The 27,831-nt window shown below is 39.5% G+C and overlaps 1 protein-coding gene across 1 annotated transcript in view; it reads left to right on the top strand.

The window, feature by feature from the left end:
* The window catches only part of LOC126108776 (plasma membrane calcium-transporting ATPase 2-like), a 532,870-nt gene that overhangs the window by 274,189 nt on the left and 230,850 nt on the right, over window positions 1–27,831 (top strand). Inside the window, exon 11 of the mRNA XM_049914127.1 lies at window positions 3,465–3,706. Within this exon, the coding sequence (XP_049770084.1) occupies window positions 3,465–3,706 (242 nt within the window). The remainder of the gene's footprint in view (window positions 1–3,464; window positions 3,707–27,831) is intronic.

Raw genomic sequence — 27,831 nt, 5'->3', positions numbered from 1 at the left:
GAGCGTTCATCTCTCTCCCCACCCGTATACCATCCCTTTCCCTTCCCTGCCCCCTCCAGATTGCTGCTTGCATCCCACGTGAGGTTGCATTACAGCCCAAGAACCTGGAGTTGGCGGTTGTCTGTGCATGAGGTGTGCTTTCTTGTGTGTGTAAATGGTGTGTGTGTGTGTGTGTGTGTGTGTGTGTGTGTGTTTACTGATGAAGGAAGGCTGCATCTGAAATCTGTATGTAAGTGTCTTTTCACTGTGCGTGTCTGTAATTTAGCGTGTCTTCTTTATGGTAAGTAGAAACCTATCTTTCCTACTTTTTTGGAAGTATAAGTTAGTTGCCAAGAGTGTGGCTTTTACTGTTTACGAAAAAGGTATGTAGCTATGTATCAAATGTAGAAACATCATAAGGGTGCTCGAAATTCAAGAAAACGGCTCCACCTCTGCATAGTATGATTTAGAAACAGATCACGTGTAATTGCACAGGTGTCTAAATACTGCACTTGAGACCCAGAGAATGAATACTTTTGGTGCTTGAAATAATGGGAACTGGAAAGCATTGGAAAAGTCATGTCAATTGCTACTGCTGAACCTCACAGATTTTGCTTCCTGATCACTTCTGTATGCTGCCAGAACAACTGAACAAAGTGGTATGCAGTAGTCATTTGTTAAATGATTAACTTTGGTTAGGTCACCTTTGTAGCCAAATGGTTAGCATCGTTGCCTTTTTTACAGAAGGACTCAGGTTCAGCTCCCAGTACTTTGATTTTTTTCTGATGTAAAGTGGTCTGGAATGGAGTCTACCCAGCCTCAGGAGGCCAAATGAGGAGCTGTTCAAATAAATAAGCAGCAGCACCATCAGGATTCATATGTTGACATACCAGTCACATGTCCTGCAAATGTAGATCACTCCACAAACTGCCTTGTAGGCAGCAGGGAGCCAGTCAGAATGGGTCTAGGGAGCCAGTCAGAGTGGGTCTAAGCTTAATCCTTGAGTGATGTTTATGTATGCTGGTTTTGACTTCCAAGCATCTGTTTTCAAGTTTTGAAGTCTTATTGACCTTAATGTACAGAATTTGCAAGAAATCTACTTATACAGTTGAACGGGTAGAATGCTTGCTAATAACAGTGAAGCTAAGTTTTACTTATAGTAGTCATTACATAAAAATATATGGTTAAAATGCTATTTTGCTGAAAGCTGACATTTTGAGCCAGTGGCTGTGTATAAAATACTGGTTGATTCTTGTAGTGAAGGTAACAGCACTCAGCCACTTTTTGTAATGCTATTTATTTACCCGAATAGCACCATTACTTCTTTTGAACCAGCAGGGTCATCATCAGATAGCTTGTTCATGTTAAGATATGTTTTTGCTGCAATTCACATTAGTTTTCACTTTTTATTCTCCAATAATTCGAAAATTTGTTGGGATGGTGATGCCCTACAACCAAAACAATGATGTGAGAAACTGTTTGTTTAACTGTAATTGTACCTCATAATGATTTCTAATAAAGTAAACAAATTATTAAAGTGAAAATGTTTTAATTATTTACTTAAATGATTTGTTTACATCATTTGAAATCATTATGAGGCACAGTTACAGTCAAATAGAAAGTTCCTCACATCATGTTTTGATTGTAGGGTACCACCACCACAACGAATTTTCATCGTATGAGGGAACAAAAAGTGAAAACTAATGTAAACTACAGCAAAAATATATCTTAACGTGAACGCCCTGTCAGATAATTAATCTTTCAGTTTCAAACCAGTAACAGCACTATTTATGTAAATAAATAGCATTTAAAAAAAGTGGCTGTTTGCTGTTATTGGCTCTGCAAGAATCATTAAAATACCATAAAAGACAATAAAATGTAATCTCTATTGCCCACCATCTTGTCTCTTTCAGCATATAGAGAGATTCCTAATTGATTGTAGATGTACAGAGACCATCCATCATTTGTAGCTGGCTTGTTCTAGTCATTCATTCTGCTGCAGTTTTCCAGAGATCCCTATTGCATGTCCCCCGCATCCCACCTTGTGTGCTGCTTGTGTGGCATTTTTTTGGGCTCATGTTTGGGCACTGAGCCATGAGGTCTACTTATTATTCTTACTGCAGTAGATTTTGAAAGAAGGAGTAAATACCAATTCTTTTACATGTATCCTTTTTCTTAAGTAGTGAACCCTGTTTTCTCCATTTTTAGCAAATATTTCCATCTTCTTATATACACACCAAATAATTTACCTTTCCCCACCCTGTCCTGGTCTTTTAAATTATTCTGTTTTCCTCTACTGTTGTGGCACATTTTTCTGTTATGAGTACCATACATAACTTTTTCATCTTCAGTGCTCTCTGTGTGCTCTCAGTGTCGCATTATAAATCTCATTTCAATTTGGTCATAATATCTGAGACCATCATACTTTTGCTCTATACACCACTCTGTGCCTGTTCAAAATAATCATCATTTCTTATCTTCAAAGCATTCTTTAAATTTGTACCATTTTGTGCAGGACAGAATTGAAGCAAGCATCTTTTTGTGGGTGTTGTGATACATTATCAAAAATCACCACATCCATGACACTGTTTTGCTGATTAGCTGATTCTGTGTGTTTGATACTACATAGTGACCACTTGTTTGTCTGTACCATTGTGGCTAACATTTCTGGGTTAAAAGAAAACCTGATTGATCCTGACCCCTCTGTTATATAATTGGTACCCGAATACTGATTAAGACTTTGACTCACTATCCGATAGTAAATGTTAACCTAGTTTCAATTATGTGTAAGGAAAAACTCTGTATTTAACCTGTAACCTATTTAACACATTGCTAATATAATGTAGTGAAAAAATATGTCTTTTACCTGTAATGCATTTGGACATTATGCCATTAACATCTCATACCACCACTCATTGTTGAATATTTTAAGCTCTTGATGCATTCTAGTCACCACTTGAATTCTTTGGTAGCTCCAGAACTTTTTTTTTTTTTTTTACCAAAAGACACAAATAGCAACTATCAAAAGGCAACCCTAGAACATAGACTTTGATCTCACACCTTGGTTCAGTGAAATAAATTTTGTGAAATACAGGCTAAAAGTGTATGTTCTGTTGAAGTGACCTTGTTGCTAGACAGTTGAAAAACTGTGCACAAGACAAGTAGTACCATCACATGAATAGTAGACTTGTGCAGTATTATGACAAGTTTTTCAATTTCTGGTCAATTATGTAACAATGTGCATTCAGTTAACCTGTAGTATTTTCTTCCAGCTTTTTTTGCGTTTTGTTTCTTTACTGTCTGAATGACACTCATGTTTGATCATATGAAGCAAAACATAATAGTCAAATCATTTTAAGTGTGTTATGAAAGAACTGTGATAATTTTATTTGTTTTATTTAGTAATGCATTGAAGTTTGCATTCTTATGCTGTTGCTATTTTTTGTTGTGTACAGTTTGTCATGGGAGTGTCCACCCATTTTTAGCCAGCAGATAGCCGTGGAGGTCTCCCAAAACAATTTGGTAACAAGACAGAGTGTGCACTTCTGGGATTTGTGCTGAGCATGGGAAAAGACTATGAGGCCATAAGAGCTGACATGCCAGAAGAAAGTTTCACCAGGGTGTACACGTTTAACTCCATACGCAAGTCCATGAGCACGGTTATACCGATTGCAGGTGGTGGCTACAGACTCTTCTCGAAAGGTGCTGCAGAAGTCATGCTCAATAAGTGAGTGCTTTGCAGTAAGCTATTATTTTCATAACATCTCCTTAAAATTGTCCGACAGGTAGCATGGATTAATTATTGCTGTCTGAGTATGTGGCTCTCACGTATAGCATGACATCATCAACATGACAGTGTTGTGCTGTATGTGAAAGCCAGCAATTCACACATCGATAAGTAACCATTGATTACTTTTCAAAATTGTAGTTGTTTGGTGTTCACCATAAAATTATTTTAAAAGTTCTGCAAGAAGATCACTGCACTTTCATTGGACCTGTATTTCATGTATGTATCTGATATGGACTGATTATGTGAGCCGACATCAACAGGTGTTGTTCCCCTGATATGATGTAAAGTGATTACATGTCCCCTGGTCATTTTTGAGTTGGCTTCTGCTGGAGAAGACTGTTCTCCAGAATAAAGATACCTGGAAAAAAAGGTAAGGATGCACCAGTTTAAGAAAGATAGATCTGCATGGGGTTTTTTTGAAACCTGCGAGCCTTTACACAGAAGTATCTAGATGAATATAAGAACTGCTACCATATGACTATAGAAACATTTGATCATATTTTTGATGGCATAAGAAATGATATAACTGGTCATTAGGGCAATTTAATGCCTGAGTGACATAATTGGCCACTCAGTGTGCCAAGTTGAGATATGGGCATAATACAGCCAAATGCAAAATTTGTGTATAGAGTGAAAAATAATAAGTATCAAAAGCTGACACAGCTGAAAGTATATGATAATACTTATAGAAGCAAAACCAATTCAGTAAACAAGCCATATGTGATATCATTGAGAGTGTGTGGCTATAAGCTGCTCCTGTAAAATATTGCCCTGGTGCATACAAATGTATTTAAACTGTAAACAGTGTAAGAAAAAGATAGATTGCTACTTACAGCGAAGATGACACATTAAGTTGCAGACAGGCACAATTAAAAGACAATTACACATAAGCTTTCAGCTACAGCTTTCGTCAGAGAAAGAAAGAGAAACACACACCATTTGTTCACACAAGCACGTACACCTCACGCACACATGACTGACAACGCCGGCAGCACGGAGCAGAATGCAGCTGTCACATTAAGTGATAATAGTTATCTGGAGGGGGTGGAGAAGGGGAAGGGATAGCAGTGTATGTCTGGGAGGATGTGGGTGGGGGAAGGGGGGAGGGGGGGGGCGGGCGGTATCTAGTGGAATGTGCAGGGACTAGACTGTCAACAGGCTCAGTGTCAGGAGACGGTGGGGCAGGAAGGTGGGGAAAAGAATGGAAAAGAGGGAGAGGAGTGGAGAAAGGTGGCAGGTGCACTGGCAGAGGACGTCATACAAAGAGGGTGGGAGATGGAATAAAGAGGAGGTGATAGTACAGAGGGAGTGGAAACTGTTGGGTAGAGGGTGTGGGAACAATATGTTACCATAGGTTGAAGAAGGGATAATTTCAGAGGCGCGAATGTGTTATAAGGATATGCATAGTTCAGAAAAGCTTGGCCATCCTTTTACCCAACCCTTGCAGATTGCTGCTTCCATTCCACTTGACAGTTGGATTCTGGTCTGAGCTGCCTGAGTTGATGTTCATGTGTGCGTGAAGTGTGCTTGCTTGTGTGAATGAATGATGTATATTTCTCTTTCTTTTTCTAACAAAGGCTATACCTGAAAGCTTATGTGTAAGTCTATTTTAATTCTGCCTGTCTGCAGTTTAATGTGTTATCTTTAATGCAAGTAGCAATCTTTATTTTCTTTAAATTATTGATTTTCCAAGCAGAAGTTTCCATTGTAACTTTTTGTGACTGATGGGGTTTTTCATGCTTCCGCTGTGGATTTGTTACACTCAAGTATTGGCCGTTTTGCTTAGTAATGTGACCATTCAGGTGAAAATGTTGATAAATGAAGGGTGCTCAGTCATATCATTAACAAACTGCAGCCTATGTCTGTCATCCTGAGACTTTGATTCTTGCACCACTTGGATTTTGTAAGGGTGCAGTTTAAGGTCTTTCTGCAGAATTTGGTGTAGTAATGATCTATGCACATTTAGAGAGCATTGTTTGGGATCATCGCAAATAGACCAGTTTACACACTCCACAGAGTTGCCCATTCTTGATGACCTCAGTAACCTGGATTTTGGTTAGTTTTTAACCAGTCTCCTCAAATGTTTTGATCCATTTCTGGATAAGTGGAACACTTGTAGCATCTTTTACATTATGCAGTCCACAATCACTGAAAAAGTTCCTCCTTGCTACAGCTACCGAATCACCGATTTTGTAAATTTTTGCACACAGAATATGTAGTCCACTCCTGAGAAGTGCTCCATATCAGCTGAATTTCTAAAGGCCAAGCAAGCGATGAATGAACCCCCATTCTCCTCTGATTCATTGCACATCTGCAAAGAGCTTGCTTTTGAGATACCCAATACATGCTTTAGATGACTTGCCTACACTCAGGTCTACTGTTGGTTATTATTTCACCTTTCTCAAACTGTGTGCTTCATCAGTGTGAGATATCATAAAATATGTTCTTACCTATGTAGAGTAGGATCAAGGAGAAAAATCCCCATCTAATTTCGTGCAAATTTCATGTGGTGTCTACCTTCACAAGAAATAACAACACTACTTCAGGGCACTACTTTATAGAAATTACTGTACACTCATGCTTGTTAAAAGATGTGTTCCGTGTGTCATCCTCATATCTGAAAACAGTACTGCACATGTCTCTGCACTGAGTTATGAAATCTTTAGAACAAACCAGATCATCTTGTACATATTGACACCTCTCTACAATTTGCTGCTCCAGTTCCACAGCTGTACCAACAGCATTGCTGTACACTTCCCTTTTGAGATTAGCATATAGAGAAGAATCCAATGGAAGGAGGTCAGATGACTTTGGAGGCCAAAGTACAAGCTTTGTTTGACATTACCCCTTGGACCGTATTGACCCATTAGTGTCATCTTAAATCAGCAACAAAATGTGACAGTGTGCCTTGTGTGTCTACCGTACTCCCAATGTTGTGTTAAGTACGCCACACGTGAAATTTGATCCCAATAGAGGACAGTTTTCACAAATGTCAACATCTACAAAAAACAAAATTTTCAGGAAATACATTTCATTGAATTACTTGAACACTATGCATTGCTGAGGTCTTACAAAGTTATATTTCACAAATGAACTCTAGATACATAGCACAATAGTGGAAAAGCATATCTGTCAGCTTTCATTTGCAAATAGAAACCATGATTTTATTCCAAAACTGAACATCTATAGGTTAATTATGTTATAGCAGTACTGTTCTAGTTTATTTTAACCTACTGAACAAATAACAATGTAATAAACTGTTTCATTAATGTACTGTACTTCATTAGTTTCACTATCATGTTCATCACAACATGCTAGGGCCTTCCCATACAACTTTGGGCTGCTTCTGGTGATGTATCAAAAACTCTCTTTAGTTTCTCCATCGTCAGTTTTTTTGTCGATCACGTGGTTTCCAGATTTTACTATATCTGTTTCATCAATGTCCTTGAAACTATCAATAGTTGTCTTCCTCACTTTGACAATAATCAGAGAACAGAGAGGAGAACGGTGTTGTTTTGATTCTGCAGATAGCATTATATATGAGCTCTGGCTTCAGACAGTGGTACTTCTTCTTTTATTAATCTGTTATTAGTAGTCTTGAAATCACACACATGCCAGTCCTTGCCCAGAACCATACATGTACTGTAATGGCCCTGAACCTCATGACAGTCTAATGGTAAGGTTACAGTATCAAGTTTTCTCAATTCCTTTTTAATGGTTTCAAATAGCCTATCAGGTGTCACGTAACTATGACTCGCGATTGGAAGTAGTGAGTTACTTTGTCAATCACTACCAATAGATGTCCATCACAAACAGTAGGTGTTCACATTTGGCAAAACTTGTTTTTCATAGATGTCAAGTTTATAAATATTTCACAGTTTTGTGTGTAAGATTCAAAAGGCAAATAGTAAGTTTTTATAAAATCCATGTACCACAATGGATTCATCTCATTTAGGAGTACATGAATACACATATTACTATTTTTTGCAAATTTTGTAGTCACTGAGTTGTGTGAAAATGGACCTCAACTAGATGGGGACTTGATAGAATAGTTTAAGTTTCAAATATACCTTTACTATCTAGGCCAACATTTTGTACTGATGTCAGGGGTGGTTCATTACAACACAGTCACAGGTGTCTCACAAATGCCTTGTTGATGGGCCCCCTTCAGTGGCACATTTTGCTTCTGTTATTATATACAAGGGTGAATCGAAAAGTAAGTTACACTAGCTCACCGTGAGAGCACATTCTGTGTCGTGATCATGGCCAGTGTGCAGAACATCACAGTAACTGCTGATACATCTGATGGGATTTGTGGTGTGATATCCTATCACATTGTGTGTGCAGAGCGGACTAAGCTCAATGGCATGTCAACTGGATGTTCGCTCCAAATTGAAGGTACACGCAGTTATCAGATTTCTGTTGACTAAATAGCTCAATCACATTGACATTCATCATGAAATCACTACTGTATGTGATGAGCATGCAGTCTCTTGGCAAGGTATTTTAAAGTGGTTTAAGTAACCTAACACAAGACACACAGATCTGACATGAATATAACAAAGACAGGCCCACAACATCCAGTACCGTTGCAAATGTTTACTGTGTGGATGAGATAATTAGAAAGGATCAGTGCATAACACTGCAGAAAATTGACAGCATGCTGAACACTTCATATGGCAGTGTTGTGTCTATTGTTCACCAGTACCTTGGATACCATAAACTGTGTGCCAGATAGGTCCCATGGATGCTTACCAATGTTCACAAGAGACAACATTTCCAATTATCACTGACAATTTTCAAATGGTATTCTTTGGAGGGTAATGAGTTTCTGCAGCGAATTATCACAGGGAATGAACTGTAGGTTCATCATTTCACCCCCAAAACAAAGAGAAAATCAATGGAATGGGTGCACGTCATGTCACTGCAATAAAGAAGGCCAAGGTCCAGCCTCCACCAGGAAAGGTGATAGTGACAGAGTTCTTTGACATGGAGGTCGTGGTGCATGTGGAATTTATGTTGAAGGGCTCAACAGTCAACTCTGCTTCATATTGTCAAATGATGCACTGGTTGCACAATACAGTTAAAGAAAAGCAGCAGGGAAAACTGAGCATTGCAACACTCCACTCGGCCCACCAAACATCAAAACTGCTGCAGTGATTCAAGTGGGAGGCAACACAACTGACAATGTTTAATAATATTTTCAAGGTAGTATTGTTGTTATTAATAAGTGAACTGTTGATGAGTAACTATGTACAAGCTAGAGATAATCAATTTTTGCCACCATTATGTGCTGTCATGCTCATGTACCAGACTGAAAACAAACATGTTTGGTCCGTCAACTCATCAATCCAATACTGTGTGTCACTGGTCATTGTCAGATTGGGCTTGTGCTTCAGTGTAAGCACTTACATTGTAATCTTGATGTTTGCTTCCATTCTGATATCAGCTGACGTCACATTGGATTGGGAGAATTATGGGTCCAATCAACGTAAAGCCTTAGGTCGAAATTAGTTGAAGAGTAATAAAACAAAACTTCCAACAGCTTTCTGTGCATATTTTACCACAAAATGTTAGATATTTTTGTTTTTATGTGAAGAATAAGTACTGACAAATTTTTTCCCTGGCTTGTTGTTGCCTATTTCACTGGCAAAATAAAAAGTTTATTCTCACAGTTGAACTGGTGCTGTTGATTGACAGTCCAGTTTTAAATGAAGAATCTGCTAGGAAGAAAAATTATTTTACTGCCTTCATCTGCAATGTAGCCAATATTCAGTTCAGTTTGTGATCTAAAGTTTTGTTGTTATTGGTGGTGGTGGTGGTGGTTTTCACATTAACAAAACTGAATAAATTGTGTTTGCAACATGCACTGTTAGTTTTCTATTTGTTCAGTGGTGAAATTGTGCATGTTGTGAATACAGGCTACAGAGTTCTGGCAAGGCTGAAATCTCAGCCGACAGCAACAACAGCCACGTAACTGTAGATGGCAGACTGAATTGAAAAATCAGCTGTATTGCAGGAGACAACAGCATCTTAAACAACTGAATACCCTGTTAAGTAAAATAATGGGACATGTGTGAGCAAAGAGAGAGCAAAACAAGGAATTATTTTGCCCAAGGCAGATGAAACAGATTTACTCTTAAAGCAAACATGGCTACAAATAGTGAGGCTTTATGAAGACAGATCTATTCAAGGTGACTAATTAATTGTTTTATGCCATGTGCCTTACCTAACAATTGTCAGCTGTTTTGTTTATGGAGTGTGTAGAATGAGTCAGCTCATATATTTCATATGACACACATTGTCTGTGGAAAATGTAGGTTTATTTCTCATTAGAAACAAAATCATTTGTCATGTTGTTTTTTTATACAGCTTTTTTCTAGAGCAGTCTCAATTAGTATGGTATGATGTGATACTCAGTTTAATAGTACTCATCAGCCAAAACATTATGACTAACCACTTAATAGCATGGTGGCCCACATTTGGAAGAAAGCGCAGCAGCAGTTTTGCATGGCACAGATTGAACAAGTCCTTGGTTGGTTTCAGGAAGTGTGTGGCACCAGATGTCTGCATACAAGTCAAGTGATTCTCATAAATTATGCACAGGTGATTTGTGGGTGCAGAGCTGGCACTCAAAATCATCCAAGGTGTGTTTTGTTTGAGTCAAATGAGGTGAATGTTGTTATTAACTGTAGCATGATTCTTGCCTTTTGAAGCAGACAGTTATTCTGCTGGAAGATGCCCTCACTCTCAGAGAAGACATTTGGCATTAAATACTGCAGGTGATTCACTTCAATGTTCACATAGTACACAGCTGACACAGTGCCTTCGATTGGTACCACTGGTCTTGTGGAAGCTTAGGTAAATTTCCCATTGCCACATAATACTGCCCACACCATCTGTGTCCATGGTGTGGTACATATTTTGAGCAGACATTTGCCTGGATAACAGTATATCAGGACGTGACCATTGATGTTGTGTCACAAGAAATGTGATTCACCTGACTAGTTGATATCTTTTCATTGATCCACATCCAATCTTAGTGATCCTGTGCCCACTGTAGTTACAAGTGGAAATGTCATTGTGTCAATGTGGTAACATGTAGGGATCATCTGCTCTGGTACCCCATGTTCAACAGCCTCTGCATACTGTAATGAGGCATGGACATTCAACACGTTATCACTTACTCGTGGTTTCATCATCCTTCCACCACTTTCTGTAGATGCTCAAATAGTCTTATCAGCTTTGCTGTTTCTGAGGTGTGCATTCCCACATTCTGGTTCATAAGTCTGCTTTTCGTAAAAACTGCTTCCCCATTTGCAACCTATATCATCACTGAAATGCTTCCTCATTCATCTCTGCTCTACGTATACACTTTCCCTAACATGTCACACCACTGATGGTATTCATTATCATGGTGGGCAGTGGTCACAATGTTTTGGCTCACAGTGTATCCCTTCTAGTACTTGCCATATCAACAAACACTTCTTGACCACACGTTCGTGGACCAACTCACTGTTCCCATTTTGTGTGCCAGCCCGTGCTGTGTTGCCCTTCTGCTGCCGCCAGTTACTGCTGCAATCCTGGTTCTTCTTTGTGTTTTGCTGTCCCTGTTCACACATATTGTTAAAACAGATATCATACAAGACTTATTTGGGACCACTCTTTTGACTAGGTACCTAAATTCCACTTCCAGTATCATACTGACTCCACTTTCTACCAACTTCTTCTGTAACTGTTTTGTTTCAGTCCAGATTCCTTCTTCTTTCATTCTTTTATTGAGTCAGTCCATCTTGCTCTGGGTCTCCCTCTGTCACTCAAACTTGGGCTCCAGCATTTGTTTTGCTATTGTTCCATCTTCCATTCTGTCCAGACCATTTTAACCTGTTGTTCTCAATTCTCTCATTCAGATTTTATACTCCAGTTTCATTCCCAACACCTTCATTTCTCACTCAGTCTCTCGTCATTTTCACTAACATACTTCTTAGAAATGTCATTTCTCTTTCTTGGATTCTACTCTCTCCTCTCTTCTTGTCATTGTCAAGGTCTTCAGTGCATACATCAGCATGGTGTAAAGTATGTCTTGCACAGCACTTTGTTAAAATTCATTGGCACCTCCCTTCCCTAGATGAAGTCACCTGCACACCGGTAAAATGCGTTGCTCTATTGTATCCTTTCGCTAATTCCTGTCTCCAGTGTTGCATTCTCCTTTATCACACTTCCTAGGTATTTGAAGTTATCTACAATTCCAATATCCTGTCCTTTACTATTAATTTTTCCCTTTTCTGTCTCCTCTGGTTACCACCATAGCCTTGCTTTTCTCCACATTGCAATTCATTTCATATTTCCCACTTTTTCATTTGAGATGTCTAATGTGCTTTTGTCCATTCTTGCTGTTGATTCCACATGCCATCATTTTTTCAGCAAATACTAATAACTTCACCATTCTTACTCTGTGAGCTTCATTTGTCTCCTTTGTGATTATAAATAGTAATGGTGATGCCACTCTTCCTTGTCTCAACTCTATAACATTCCTAAATCAAGCAGTTCTCCCATCGTGGGTCTGAGCACTCCTGAAGATTTTGCATACAGTGCTTGAAAAATTTCTTTTCTTCATTTGCCAACTCACTTTCTCTCCAAAGATTCTCGTCCCTTTTCTCTGGGAACACTATCATAAGCCTTCACTAAGTCAAGAAATGTCATCACCAAATCTTCCCCATATTCACAATGTTTTTCTGTCAAGTGTATCACAGTAGTGATTGGCTCCACTGTTGGTCTACCATGTCAAAAGCCACACTGCTCCTCTTCTGACTGACCTTACACTTTTTCTCTCAGTCTTCTTTGCAGTATCCTCTTCATTACTCTTGCTGCTTCTGATACAATGGTGAGCCCTCAATAGTTGTTGCCTACTTCTCTCTCTCTCTCTCTCTCTCTCTCTTCTTGCAGCACTAGAATTCTTATCCCCTTTCCTCATTTTTCAGGTACACTTTCCCAAATCCATACACATCTTAGCAATATATATAACCAATGTAGCCGTTATCATCTCCATATTTAATTCATCTATCCCTTGCTGTTTTCATTATTCTAAGTGTTATTTTAAAGACTGTAATATCTTCCTTTCCTTCCAGGCCCAGGTCATGCTGATGTACTTCTATTCCATTTTTGTAGCTGTTTTTCACATGAAGTAGTTTGTCAAAGTACTTTTCCATCTTTTCCTTATCTCCTTGGTTGTGCTGTTAACTCTCCATTTTCCCCTTTCACCAGCTTTGTGTAAATGCTTTCCTTCCTCTTACTCCTTGCAATTCCATATGGCATCCTTTTACCCCCCCCCCCCCCCCCCCAGTTACATCCATTCCTTTGATGATGAGTATAGTTTGGGAATACATGCACCAGTGAACTGAAATTTTCTCTAGAGTTCATCGTTACTACTGGATTTGGGTCTGGTGGCTGGGAGCGAGACCAGTTATAAGCTTATGCTCACCCCTGATACTCAAAAGTTGCCCAAACAATCTCACACACAGTTTCAATGTCTATCTCAATTTATTTGACTTTCTTGTCTACTACAACAAAAACATCACCAGCATTTCCCATTACTTTATTCTGTCAATATACGCTTTATTTTTTGCAAAAATCTTACTGCTATCAATTACAGTTTTTAACCATCTTATCATTATGTGAGCTCAGCAGCTTTTTAGAAGCACTTCAAAATCTGGCACTTTGCTGCAAATGCTTCAGTGGTTCACAAAGATTTTAATGCTATCATCTGTGTGGTGCACTCATTTTGGATCTTACACTGATGTTTCAGGATCTCCTATAGCTGTCATTATGTGAACTGGATGGAGAGTTGTCTAATCTTTCCTTGTTTGAACAATGTAGGAAGAGGTAGATTGCTACTTACCGTAAAGAAGACATGTAAGTTGCAGTTGCTGACAGGCACAATTAAAAGATTAATTTTGCCTGTCTGAAACTTACTGTGTCTTTTTTATGGTAAGTAGCAAAATATATTTGCCTCCGTTTCATTGGTGATATCCTAACTCGAGTTTCTACTGTTTGACTTTGCTGAATGGCTTCTCTCTCTCTCTCTCTCTCTCTCTCTCTCTCTCTCTCTCTCTCTCAATCTCTCTCCACTTCCCCCCCCCCCCCCCCTCTTTAAATATCTTTTGTGTACTCCACACACAGCTAGCCTACCTGGGTCATCAGTCTTTAGTCTTCTGACTGGTTTAATGCCCACCACAACTTCCTTTCCTATGCCAACCTCTACAACCCTCAATTATTTGTTGGCTGTATTCCAATCTGTCATGATCTGCACTTTTTACCCTCTACAGCACCCTCTAGAACCATGGGAGCTATTCCCACATGTCTTAATAACACATCTTCTGTCATCTAGTCCCATCTTCTTGTCAGTGTTCTACACATGTTCTTTTCCTCACAATTCTGCAGAGAACCTTATCATTCCTTATCTGCACACCTAATTTTCAAAATCCTTCTGTAGTATCACATCTGAAATGCTTTTTTTTTCACTTCTTTACTGGCCTTACAACACTCATTGATTCACTTCCAAAATAATACTCAGAAATTGGTGCCACAAACTAAGCCCAGTATTTGACATTGGTAAGCTTCTCTTGGCAGGAATGCCCTCTTTGCCTTTGCTAACCTGCTTTTTATGTTGTCTTTCCTTCCCTATTTCAAGTGTTATTTTGCTTCTAAGGTGACACAATTGCTTCCCTTTATTTATGTATTGGCCCCTATTTTGATGTAATTTTTTTCACCAATCCCATTTCTATCGCTACTCATTACTTTTGTCTTTCCTTGGGTTACCTTCAGTTATTACATTCAGTTGGTCATGTAACTCTTCTTCACTTTCAGCGAGGATAGCAAAATCACCAATGAATTGTGTCATTGAAATCCTTTCAGCCAGAATTTTAATCTTGCTCCTGAACTTTTCTTTTATTCTATCAATGCTTCTTCAATGTGTGGATTGAACAGGAGTGGCTGAAGACTGCATCCTTGCCTTACTTTCTTTTTAGTCTGAGCACTTCATTCTTGATCTTTCATTTTTATCATTCCCTTTTATATTATCCATCTGTCCTGATAGCTTACACATATTTTCCTCAGAACTTCAAACAGTTTGCACTGTTTTAATTGCTTTTTCTGGGTCCTTGAGTCCTATAAACATGTGCTGATTTTCCTAAGTCTTGCTTCCATTATCAAGTTCTACATCAGAACTGCCTCTCTTGTTCCTTCACTTTTCTGAAAGCAAAACTGATCATCATCTAACAGAACCTGAGCTTTCTTTTCTATTCTTCTGTGTATTATTCTTGTCAACAACTTTTATGCAAGTGATATTAAGCTGATTGTGTGATAGTTCTCACACTGGTCTGCCCTTGCTATCTTCAGGATTGTGTAGATAATATTTTCCTGAACATCTGATGGCATATCTCCAGTCTCATAGATTCCTCAAACCAGTTTGAATATTTGTTTGATTGCCATTTCTCACAATGGTTTCAAAAATTCTGAAGGATTATCATCTATCCTTTCTGCCTTATTTGACCTCATGTCTCCCAGAGCTCTTTTAAACTTTTATCCTCACAATGGATCCCTTATATCTTCATCAGCTCCTGTCTCTCCTATCATGTCATCAGACAGTACCACCCCCCACCCCCCACCCCCCACCCCCCTTGTAGAAGCCTTCAACATACTCTTTTCACCTGTTCACTCTTTCCTTAATGTTTAATAGTTAATTTCTCTTACTGAACAAGGTAGTGCCATGGTTAATACACTGGACTCGCATTCGGAAGAGTAACAACATCCATCCTAAATCTGAACTTGTGCTTTGTCTCTAATGATTCATTGTTGATGGAATATTAAACTCTAATCTCTCTTTCCTTTTCATTTCCTTTCAACTGTTAATGTTGATCACTTTGTTTTTAATTTGCATCAACGTTTGTTTTGAGTTTTCTATATGCTGAATCTGTCCTTAGGAGGACCATTTCTTGTTTAATATCTTCGCATTTTTCCTGCTACCGTTTTACTATTTTCCTGTCTCAGTCCAAAACTTTTGTACTTTGTTCTTTTGCGTGTCAATTAAAGTATTTCTTCGATTATCTAAGATTTCTTTACAGTTACCTTCTTTTTTTCTATATTTGTATATCCAACTTCCGTGCTTGACCTTTTTAAAGATGTTCATTCCTCTTCAACTGAACTGCATACTGTGATATTCATTGTCACACCGTCTAGAGCCTTAGAGAATTTCAAACACATCCCATCAATTTAACATTTATTCTTCTGGATGATTCTCTTAAACATTAGCTTACTCTTCATCTTTATTAAAGTGTGATCTAAATCTGCATCTGGTCCTGGGTACATTTTACAATTTTTATATTACCTCTTCAATATCTTCAAACACTTTCTCTGTCTTCTGATCTTCTGCTTGTGATATCATATGAACTACTGTTGTTCTGATTAGAACACTGAACTGTCCATGACAACACATTGTCTGCTCTACTTTCCTGTTCATAATGAATTGTACTCTGATAACAGCATTTTCTGCTGCTGTTGATATGACCCTTCATTTACCTGATCAGAAATCATTAGATGCAATGTTTGCTGATGACACAAGCATATTAATGAAGGCTCCAAATTTAACCATACCAGAAACAACTCAGATGATAGTTGAAAAAACCTATAAGTCTTTAACAGCTTACAATTTCAGTCTTCATCTCACAAAAATTCGTTTCAGACAAGTAGTAATGACCTTTTAATATCAGAAGTAGACATGAATGGCCATACACTGAATGAGGCACAGTCTGGTATTGGGTGCTGCAGATGCTGAATACCTGCTGAAGGAGACGGACATCAATAGCCGACAGAGGGCACCGTGGCCACACAGCACTCAGATGTTGATCACACCACGTGCACCATGTGAGTGTGCTGGCAGCTCGTGGTCGTGTGGTAGCATTCTCGCTTCCCGCGCCCGGGTTCCCGGGTTTGATTCCCAGTGGAGTCTGGGATTTTCTCTGCCTCGTGATGACTGGGTGTTGTGTGATGTCCTTAGGTTGGTTAGGTTTAAGTAGCTCTAAGTTCTAGGGGACTGATGACCATAGCTGTTAAGTCCCATAGTGCTCAGAGCCATTTGAACCATTTTTGAGTGTGCTGGCCAATACTGTTCCACGTGGCTGGTATTTAGGCAGCCACACAGTGCACAGCCTGTCAATTTGTTGCTTGTGCTTGATGCGTACAGACCAATGTTTGCTATACTAGAACTGTTGGATAACTATCTTGCATGTCACCAGTTTACTCTCTCCAGTTGTGTCTCAGATTTGTCTCTCTGCTGCTCTCGATCTGATTGTCATTGTTGTGGTCACTGCTTTGTGTCATTTCTTATTGTCATAAGGTTTTTTGTCACATTTCGTTCTCTGTAGCGATGGTTTATGTTACTCTCCTGTAGGTGGGTCTCCCACCTGACAGTTCCATCTGTTTCACTCACTGTCATGCACACTGATATCTGTCAGATCAGGAGCTCGGCATCATGTTGACTAATCACTATTCCCAGTGCTGCTGTTCGCTCGCCTCCAGGCTCGAGTTCCATCGATATCATAAACAACAGGGGCAGTCATACCACTATTGGGTCACTGACTTGCAGGATCTCATTCACAAATGTGATTTCACTTTCACCAATTAAGGCTGCAGGGCTTTTTATGCAGACTCCTTGAGTCGTGATGTGGAGCTTGCGGCAGATGCAGAGGTCCACACTTTGTCATTGAAACTGGATAACCCCTTGTTCGAGGACATTTTGTGCATTGCATACTCATTTAAAATTGCACAGGTGGCTACTGAATGGCTAATGGCGAGGCCACAAGTTGCAGCAGTTGACAAACATACTCCACCTTCATGATGCAGGTGCAGGACAGCTCCTAGGCAGCACTAGCGTGACTTTTTCATTTCTGGCATCTCTATTGCATCTGAGACTCTGGTTGTGCCTCATCGCAGATCACATGAGCTGCTCCCTTTGTGCCGACAGTGCTTTTCCACTCACTCTCGGACAGATTGTCCAGACTGATGGGTGCTGCATGCTTTGGGGCAAAGAAGGGATAATTGATCAGCATATCACAGCTGCACGACCTGCTCCCATCCTGCCCCATGAGAGAATCAGGATGCTGCACCTGCCCTGCAGCCTGGTGTTGCAGTGGGAGACCATTTTATGTGGAAATTGCTGTTTTCGAGTGACACCGAGGCCACTGTCTCTTTGATCAATCTGGCAACATATGCACAACTGGGCTAACAGCATTTAGCTGTTGATATACTTTCCGGGATGTGAGGTCATGGTCCAAGAACTTTTCTGCTCCTTACGTTTCGTCCAGGACTGCACTGGACTTCCTCAGAGGCACTGCTCCGTTGAGTCTTGCCGACTGACTGGTCGGGTGTATGAGAGCGACTTATATATTGTGAGAAAGGAGGGCATGGTTCAGGTGACACGTGATGAGCAGTGATAATACATAGCAAAGATAAGGTTGACTATCGATTACCACCTTGTCGAAGATAAAAATTGTTAGCAATTTTGTAGAGCCACTGTCCATATATCGCTAAGTTTCATAGCCTCCTCTTTCCTATTAAAATTATCGTGATGTTTATAAATTTCAATAGCTTCTCTATATAGCCGTGGATAGTAATTTAACATTGTAGATAAAACTTCGGTATCGGAAAACTTTGCTTGGTGGTTGCCTGGTTGAAGAGCATGTTCCGCTACAGCTGACTTTTCTAATTTTCCAAGTTGACAAAGACTTTTATGCTCTTTCAGTCATGTGTTAACGCTTCTTTTGGTAGTACCAATGTAAACTTTACCACAGGTACATGGAATTTTATAACACCACATGTCGACAGGGGAGGGCGTTTATCCTTCACAGATCATAGTACTTGACTTATTTTCTTTGTTGGTTTAAAGATCGGTTTTATGTCATGTTTTTGTAAAATCTTACCGATCCGATCTGTTACTTTTTTAATAAAAGGGAGAACTACTGTATTTTTCTGTCGTTGTGGTTCATTCTTATCTTTTGGTTTTCTGTTCCTTGGACGCAAAATTCTATTTATCTCTTTTCTTGAGTAGCCGTTTTTTTCAAAAGCCTGCTTCAGATGTTTCACTTCAGCATCCAAATGTTCAGGTGTACATATCTGTTCCGCTTGATCAACAAGACTTTTCATGACACCCCTTTCTTGTTGAGGATGATGATTAGAATTTTTATGTAAATATCTGTCCATATGTGTTGCCTTCCGAAAAACTTTATATTCCAAGCTTCTATCGGACCGTCTCATAACTAAGACATCCAAGAAAGATATTCTGTTATCCTTTTCTATTTCCATGGTAAACTGTATTTTTGGGTGAATTTTATTTAGATAATCAAAGAAATTGTCCAAGGCCTTTCTGCCATGGGACCAAACCACAAATGTGTCATCTACATATCGATACCAACGGGATGGTTTGTTATTAGCTTTGTCTAGGGCTGATTGTTCAAATTTCTCCATGTAAAGATTGGCAATCACAGGGCCTAATGGATTACCCATTGCTACTCCATCAAGTTGTTCATAAAATTGATTATCCTACTGGAGCTGACTTGATGTAAGACAATGTCTGAAAAGAACAGTCAAATCTTCTGGAAAAATATCCTCTATGAAAATCATAACTTCGTTAACAGGAATCATTGTGAATAAGGTCACAATGTCAAAACTTACAAGAATATCTTCAGGGGCCAGAGTTAGTCCCTCTAGTTTTTCAATAAAATGATGTGAGTCTTTTATATATGAGTCAGTTTTTCCAATAAATGGTTGTAAACAAGTTGTTAAATAGCTTGCTATTTCATAAGTGGGAGAATTGATGGCACTGACTATGGGTCTTAAAGGAAAATCTATTTTATGAATTTTAGGTACACTATACAATCGAGGACACATAGCTTCACTTTTCAATAAAGTTCTTCTATCTTCTTTTTGGATAGAGGTAGATGACTTAATCAAATTATTTGTTTTCCTAAGTACATTGGCTGTAGGATCCCTCGCAAGTTTTTTATACTGTCCTGACGTTAAAAGGTTCAAAATTTTCCTTCGGTAATCTTCTGTATTCCTAACAACAGTAGCGTTCCCTTTATCTGCAGGAAGAACCACTATTTCTTCATCTGCATTCAAATCCATAAGAGCCTTCCTCTCACCTTTTGTTAAATTACTTTCTAGAGGTCTGCTGTGGCTTAAAACTCTAGTGGTTTCAATTCGAATTGCATTCGCGGTTGCCTTAGGGATATTTCGTATACCTGCTTCTATATTCGCGATAATATCTTCAAGTGGTACTTTTACAGGTGTTATAGCGTAATTTCCTCCTTTTGCAAGGACGGCTATCTCGTCTTGAGATAACACTTTCTTTGACTTGTTTATAACAGTATCAGTCATCATCGTGTTACTTGTAGTTGTTACATTAGCTTGTAACTTTCCGAACTTTTTCTTATGTCTACTAGTAGTCATTTCTATCGTAAATTCCATAGTTGTAAACGTAAGATAATCAATTTTATTCCATAGGTCTATCTGTATCTTACAAGCTAAGACTAAATGAAGCTTCAGTAACTCACAGTCAACAGAATCCATTTCCCGTCTTGTGTAATGTATCCTTTCTCGAAGTAATGCTCTTTCTGTATAATCATAAATCCGGTGTACATGAGCTGTCCAGAACATCCTCTTCAGCTTTAAAAAGTTCGGTATAGAAGACGAGTCTCTACAACGTAACAAAAAAGTTAAAGTACAAATTAAATGTGCTCTTTTCTTATGTAAAAATTCCAGGCATCTAACTGATTTTGAAAAATCCTCCCCGTAGAGTCTTCTGATTGTACAATGAAGGCTTTCACGACCGGGTGACATGGCTGTTGATATACTTTCCGGGATGTGAGGTCGTGGTCCAAGAACTTTTCTGCTCCTTACGTTTCGTCCAGGACTGCGCTGGACTTCCTCAGAGGCGCTGCTCCGTTGAGTCTTGCCAACTGACTGGTCGGGTGTCTGAGAGTGACTTATATATTGTGAGAAGGAGCATAAAAGTCTTTGTCGACTCGGAAAATTAGAAAAGTCAGCTGTAGCGGAACATGCTCTTCAACCAGGCAACCACCAAGTGAAGTTTTCGGATACCGAAGTTTTATCTACAACATTAAATTACTATCTACGGCTATATAGAGAAGCTATTGAAATTTACAAACATCACAATAATTTTAATAGGAAAGAGGAGGCTATGAAACTTAGTGATATATGGACAGTAGCTCTACAAAATTGCTAACAATTTTTATCTTCGACAAGGTGGTAATCGATAGTCAACCTTATCTTTGCTATGTATTATCACTGCTCATTACATGTCACCTGAACCACGCCCCCCCTTTCTCACAATATATAAGTCGCTCTCAGACACCCGACCAGTCAGTGCCTTCAGGGCAGCTCCTCTGCTTCCATATTGATACTGCACGACAACATACATTCGATGGTTTCCCCATTATAACTGCACATTCTGTGGCCCCACCGTGTGGCAGGTCTTCTGGTATGTGACCTATGGCCAGATGACCTATCTCACGCACCAGTATTCTAAATCACCAGCAGTGCCTTCTGCTTCCCTATGAATCAGATGAACCCTCCACTGTCCACACATCCAGTGGTGTCACAATGGACACCACTGACCACCACCCCACCATCCCTCTTTCTCCATCCTGTAGTCAATGGATCTGGGTCATCACCTGTATCTTCTTCTTTCTGCCCACCATGGCACCATCCAAGGTGCTTTCACCCATATGGTGAGGGGGGGGGGGGGGGGGTAGAGGCTTCGCAGGAGAGTTTCTGTAAAATTTGGAAGGTAGGGAGCGGTACTGGCAGAAGTAAAGCTGTGAGTACCGGGCGTGAGTCATGCTTTGGTAGCTCAGACGGTAGAGCACGTGCCCGCGAAAGGCAAAGGTCCCGAGTTCGAGTCTCGGTCGGGCACACAGTTTTAATCTGCCAGGAAGTTTCATATCAGCGCACACTCCGCTGCAGAGTGAAAATCTCGTTCTGGGAACTCGTTGAAAGCTTCCCAGTAGTATTTTAGGCGAAGTGTGAATGCACCCCATATTAATTTCCACTAATAGTTGTGCAGATGCTTTTGATCAGATAGTGCATGTGCTCCAGTCTGCCTAAGAAATCATAACTAAATGCAAATGGTGTTGTCCCCTCCACCTTGCCCCCCTCACTCTCATCCCCATCCCCTCCTTCCCTCCCTTCCTCTTTCCCTCCCTCCCTGCCTCCCCCTCCCTCCCCCCCACCCAAAAAAAAAAAAACTCAGTAAAGCCATAGTTCCTGATGAGACTGTGTCAATTTCTATACACAATCAGCTTTTGAATTAATTCTCATAAGTGGAAAATAGCACAGGTCACACTCATCTCTGGAAAAGGTCAGAGAGATGATCAACAGTCCAGTGTCACTCATGCCTACTTGTACCACTATCCTAGCACATAATTTGGTGATGAGTTTGAATGCACTACCCGACAAAAAAAAGTGGAGTACCAGAATGAGAGAAGGAAATGAAATAAAACTTCACAGGATGAGAGGGTATGTGATATTGTCTCAGAGATCACAAAAAAGAGTCAAATTTACAAAGAATATGGCAGTATCAAGCCAGTTATCATTAATGAAATTATAATGAAATCTAGAGCTTTAGCTGCTTACAGGCATTGATAAATATCAATGGGGGCAGTTAAAAAAAATGTGTGCCCTGACCGGGACTCGAACCTGGGACCACCTACTTACATGGCAGACGCTCTGTCCGGCTGAGCCACCGAGGACACAGATGATGGGACTCGAACCTGAGGCCTCCTGCTTACATGGCAGACACTCTATCTGACTGAGCCACTGAGGACACAGACGATAGTGCAACAGCAGGGACTTATATCTGGCTCGCTCCCTGTGAGACCCACATTCCCAACTTGCTGTCCACACACTACATTTGCAGAAAAACAGATACCATCTTCATATAGATAAGGCTTATCGGCCAATGGCCATCTTCAATGTGGATGTGCTCAAATTGCCCAAACTCTTATGGGAATCAGTAGATTGACTGCCACTAGTAATGGGTATGGTGGGCAGGTGCACTACAGTTGTAGTGTGAGGACAGAAAGTTGGAAAGTGTGGGTCTCACAGGGAACATGCCAGAGATAAGTCTCTGCAGTCACACTATCATCTGCGTCCTCAGTGGCTCAGTTGGATAGAGTGTCTGCCATGTAAGCAGGAAGTCTTGGGTTCGAGTCCTGGTCAGGAAACACATTTTTCAACTGTCCTCTTTGATATTTATCAATGCTTGTAAGCAGCTAAAGGTCTAGATTTCATTATAATTCATTCTTCTAGAGCTGTAAGATCACCAATGATATCTGTACAGATACCAGCTTCATATAGTTATCATTAAGACATTTACACCCCTCTAACTCAGATGTATACACTTATTTGTTGAGACAGGTGTCATGCATTCACATCTATACTACTGGCCATTGAAATTGCTACACAAAGAAGAAATCCATATGATAAATGGGTATTCATTGGACAAATATATTCTACTAGAACTGACAATTTCACGCAATTTGGGTGCATAGATCTGGAGAAATCAGTACCCACAACAACCACCTCTGGCCGTAATAGCGGCCTTGATATGCCTGGACATTGAGTCAAACAGACCTTGGATGGCGTGTACAGGTATAGCTGCCCATGCAGCTTCAACACGATACCACAGTTCATCAAGAGTAGTGACTGGCGCATTCTGACGAGTCAGTTGCTCGGCCACCACTGACCAGACGTTTTCAATTGGTGAGAGATCTGGAGAATGTGCTGGCCAGGGCAGCAGTCGAAAGTTTTCTGTATCCAGAAAGGCCCATACAGGACCTGCAACATACAGTCATGCATTATCCTTCTGAAATGTAGGGTTTCGTAGGGATCGAATGAAGGGTAGAGCCACGGGTTGTAACACATCAGAAATGTAATGTTCACTGTTCAAAGTGCCGTCAATGTGAACAAGAGGCGACTGAGACATGTAACCAATGGCACATTATACCATCACGCCAAGTGATATGCCAGTATGGCAATGATGAATACACAATTCCAATGTGCATTCACCGCAATGTCGCCAAACATGGTTGTGATCATCATGATGCTGTAAACAGATCCTGGATTCATAAGAAAAAATGACGTTTTGCCATTCGTGCACCCAGATTCATTGCTGAGTACACCATCGCAGGCGCTCCTGTCTGTGATGCAGCATCAAGGGTAACCGCAGCCGTGGTCTCTGAGCTGATAGTCCATGCTACTGCAAATGTCATCGAACTGTTCATGCAGATGGTTGTTGTCTTGCAAACGTCCCCATCTGTTGACTCAGGGATCGAGGCGTGGCTGCACGATCCATTACAGCCGTGCGGATAAGATGCCTGTCATCTCAACTGCTAGTGATTCGAGGCCATTGGTATCCAGCACAGCATTCCATATTACCCTCCTGAACCCACAGATTCCATATTCTGCTTACAGTCATTGGATCTCGACTAACGCGAGCAGCAGTGCCGCGATACGATAAACCGCAATCGTGATAGGCTACAATCCGACCTTTTTCAAAGTGATGGTATGCATTTCTCCTCCTTACTTGAGGCATCACAGCAACATTTCACAAGGCAACGCTGGTCAACTGTTGTTTGTGTATGAGAAAGCGGTTGGATACTTTCCTCATGTCAGCATGTTGTAGGTGTCGTCACCAACGCCAACCTTGTGTGAATGCTCTGAAAAGCTAATCATTTGCATATCACAGCATCTTCTTCGTGTCGGTTAAATTTCGCATCTGTAGCACATCATCTTCATGGTGTAGCAATTTTAATGGCCAGTAGTGTACATCATACTCTGCAAGTCATCTAATGGTGTATGGCAGAGGGTACTTTCCGTACCACTTTCTCATTCCTCCAACCCTGTTCTACTTGGAAATAGTGCATGGGAAGAATGATTGTTGGTAAGCCTCTGTATTGGCTCTAATTTTTCAAACTTTCTCGTTGTGGTCAATATGCAAGATGTATGAGAAGGGTAGCAATATGTTGTCTGACTCCTCCTGAAAAGTGCTGTCCCAAAATTTCAATAGTAAATCTCTTTGTATTGCACAATGCCTCTCTTGTAACGTCTGCCAATGGAGTTTGTTTAGCATCTCTGTAATGCTCTCTCACCAGCTAAAGAATCCTGTGACAAAATGCACTGCTCTTCTCTGGATCTTCTCTATCTCCTCTATCAGTCTTACCTGATAGGGATCCCAGATAGATGAACAATACTCAAAAATCAGGCATACAAGTGCCTTATAAGCCATTTCTTTCTTGTATGAGTTACATTTCCTTGAGATTTTTCCGATGAATCTGAGACTGGTATCTGCTTTTCCCAATATCTGTTTTATGTGGTCATTCCATTTAAGGTCACCCTGGATAGTTATGTGTAGATATTTTATGGCAGATGCTGTCTCCATCTGTTTGTCTTCAATGGTGTAGCTGTACAGTACTGGATTTGTATTCCTATGTATGCACAATATGTTACATTTATTTACGTTCAGGGTCAACTGCCAGAGCCTGCAACATTCATCAATTCTCTGCAGGTCATTCTGCAAATTCTTACTAATATATTGTAAACAGCAATGGTCCTATCACACTTCCCTGTGGTACTCTGGATATTACCTTTACATCTGTTGATTTTGTTCCATTAAGAGCAATGTGTTTATTTATATCTGCAAGAAAGTCTCAAATCCAATCACAAGGCTGCTCCGATATTCTGTAAGCTCATATTCTTTTCATTAAACAGCAGTGCAGGATGGTGTCAAATCCCTTACTGAAATCGAACAACATGGCATCAACCTGAGCACCATTGTCCACTGCATGTAGATCTCACAGAGGAACAGAGCAAGCTGAGTTTTGCATGATGTAAGTGTGTGAGAATAATAGAGTGTGAAGCTGTGATGTGGAGTGACCAAATAGGCTCACTTGCAAGGAATATAGACCATTGGTATGATGCTGGAAAACTGTTTTTGTTTACAAAGAAGATTGTATACAATAGTGAATTGTGGTTTATGAGTCTCATGACATACATAAACTGAATCATTTGATTCAAGCATGGGAGAAACATCAAAATTGTGGAAAATATGACCATAAACATAGAACAGCTGATGTTAACAAACATCTTTGTAATAGTAATAATAATAATAATAATAATAATAATAATAATAATAATAATACAATATTGTTATAGATATATACATATAAAAGTAATCTAATACTTAATGACCCCTTGCTCAAATAATCAGTTCATCTTCTATGAATTTTTCTACTAGATTGTAGCAATTCTCTCTGTTTTCGTCCATTAACTTGTTACATATCATCACCCCCTATCCTGAGAAGTCTATGCATATAATTTCAATTTGTGTGTTGGTAGCATAAAATTCTTTTTATTTCTTGTGCTATACATGTGGTTAAAATGATTCTGCTCAAATAATTATTGTCTGCTGTGTTGGAAGATTATAATTTCTTAAATTTACATGGATAGAACACTTAGGATATGCAGTTTCTGAAATAATGGGCAACAAGATTTTGTTTGCTGCACTGTACACATGTATCTGATAATTTTCTTCTACAGTTTAAGTATTTGAGATATACTATTTGAACTTCCCAAAAAATTATACCATATCTAAAGACAGATTCGAAATAATTATAATATGCTATTTATTGTGTACCTTTGTGAGCATATTTAGCTAGTATTTGCAACTGCTTAATTTATTTCATAGGAAGCCAATATGCATAGTTCAGCATAAGTTCTTGTCCACATTTAGCCCTACAAATTTGATCATGTCAACTTATTGTGTGGACTGTGCTCAAATACTACTCGAGTGTGTGGGATCCATAACATGTTGGACTAATGTGGATGTCAAGTTTATACAAAGAAGGGCACCCTGAATGGTCACAGGGTTCTTCAACTGGGGAAACAGCATGACACAAATGTTGATAAATCTGAACAGGAAGACACATAAAAAAGTGTGTATACATCTCATGAGAACCTGCTTGTAAAACTATGAGAACAGTGTTTCAAGACAAAAACTGTGCTTATTCTTCAGCAGTCTTTATATCTACCCTGAAAACTTTGCTCTGATATAATTATGGTAATAACATCTCACACTGAGGCATACAGGTGGCGAGTCTTCCTATGCTCCATCCTCATATGCAATGGGAAAATACTGTAATATACTGTACAATATAATGAACAATCTGCCACATATTTCACAGTGATTGATAGGTGTAGATTAGTTTCTATCAAATTACTACTCCAGCACATAACATAAAATTAATTACTTTAGAAGATAAATTTTGTCAATGAGATAATTTTTGTAGCAGATACATTAATAATTTCATCACAATTTCTGTTCGAAGCAGTAAAATTGGAAACAAAGACCCAACTACTTACATGATATTTGTGATTGATGAATTGGTCTTCGGTCTGTAAAGCACAAATAAAATGACACAGTCTGGTAAAGTTTTCTATGAATTGTAATGGGCAAAATGTATCTGAACCACAGAATAGTCAAAACATTTTAGGTAGGGAGTGGCTTGATTGTGCAAAAATGTCAGCACCAAAGTGAGCAAGAGACAGAGCAATACTGAGACTATGCAGTCACAGCTACAACAAAATTTATAACTTTTTACTATATACACATTTTCATTCAATATTGTAACTTTAATTATGATTAGATTGATGATATATCTAACATATCACTAAATTTAAAGTCTTTTGCCATGCTTTTTCTGTGTGTATGTGAAGGTTAATCTACATCTACTTCTACATACTTACTCTCCAAGCCATCATCCAGTGTGTGGCAGATGGTTCGTTACACTACTACCAGTCATTTCCTTTGCTGTTCCTCTCACAAATAGGGCAAGGGAAAAGCAACTGTCTATATTGCTCCATACAGGCCCTAATTTCTCTTGTCTTAACTTGGTGGTCCCAATGCAAAATGTATGTTGGCAGCAATAGAA

Source organism: Schistocerca cancellata, chromosome 11 (assembly GCF_023864275.1).
Source record: "Schistocerca cancellata isolate TAMUIC-IGC-003103 chromosome 11, iqSchCanc2.1, whole genome shotgun sequence".
Lineage (NCBI taxonomy): Eukaryota > Metazoa > Arthropoda > Insecta > Orthoptera > Acrididae > Schistocerca > Schistocerca cancellata.
This window is presented reverse-complemented; position numbering and strand designations above follow the sequence as displayed.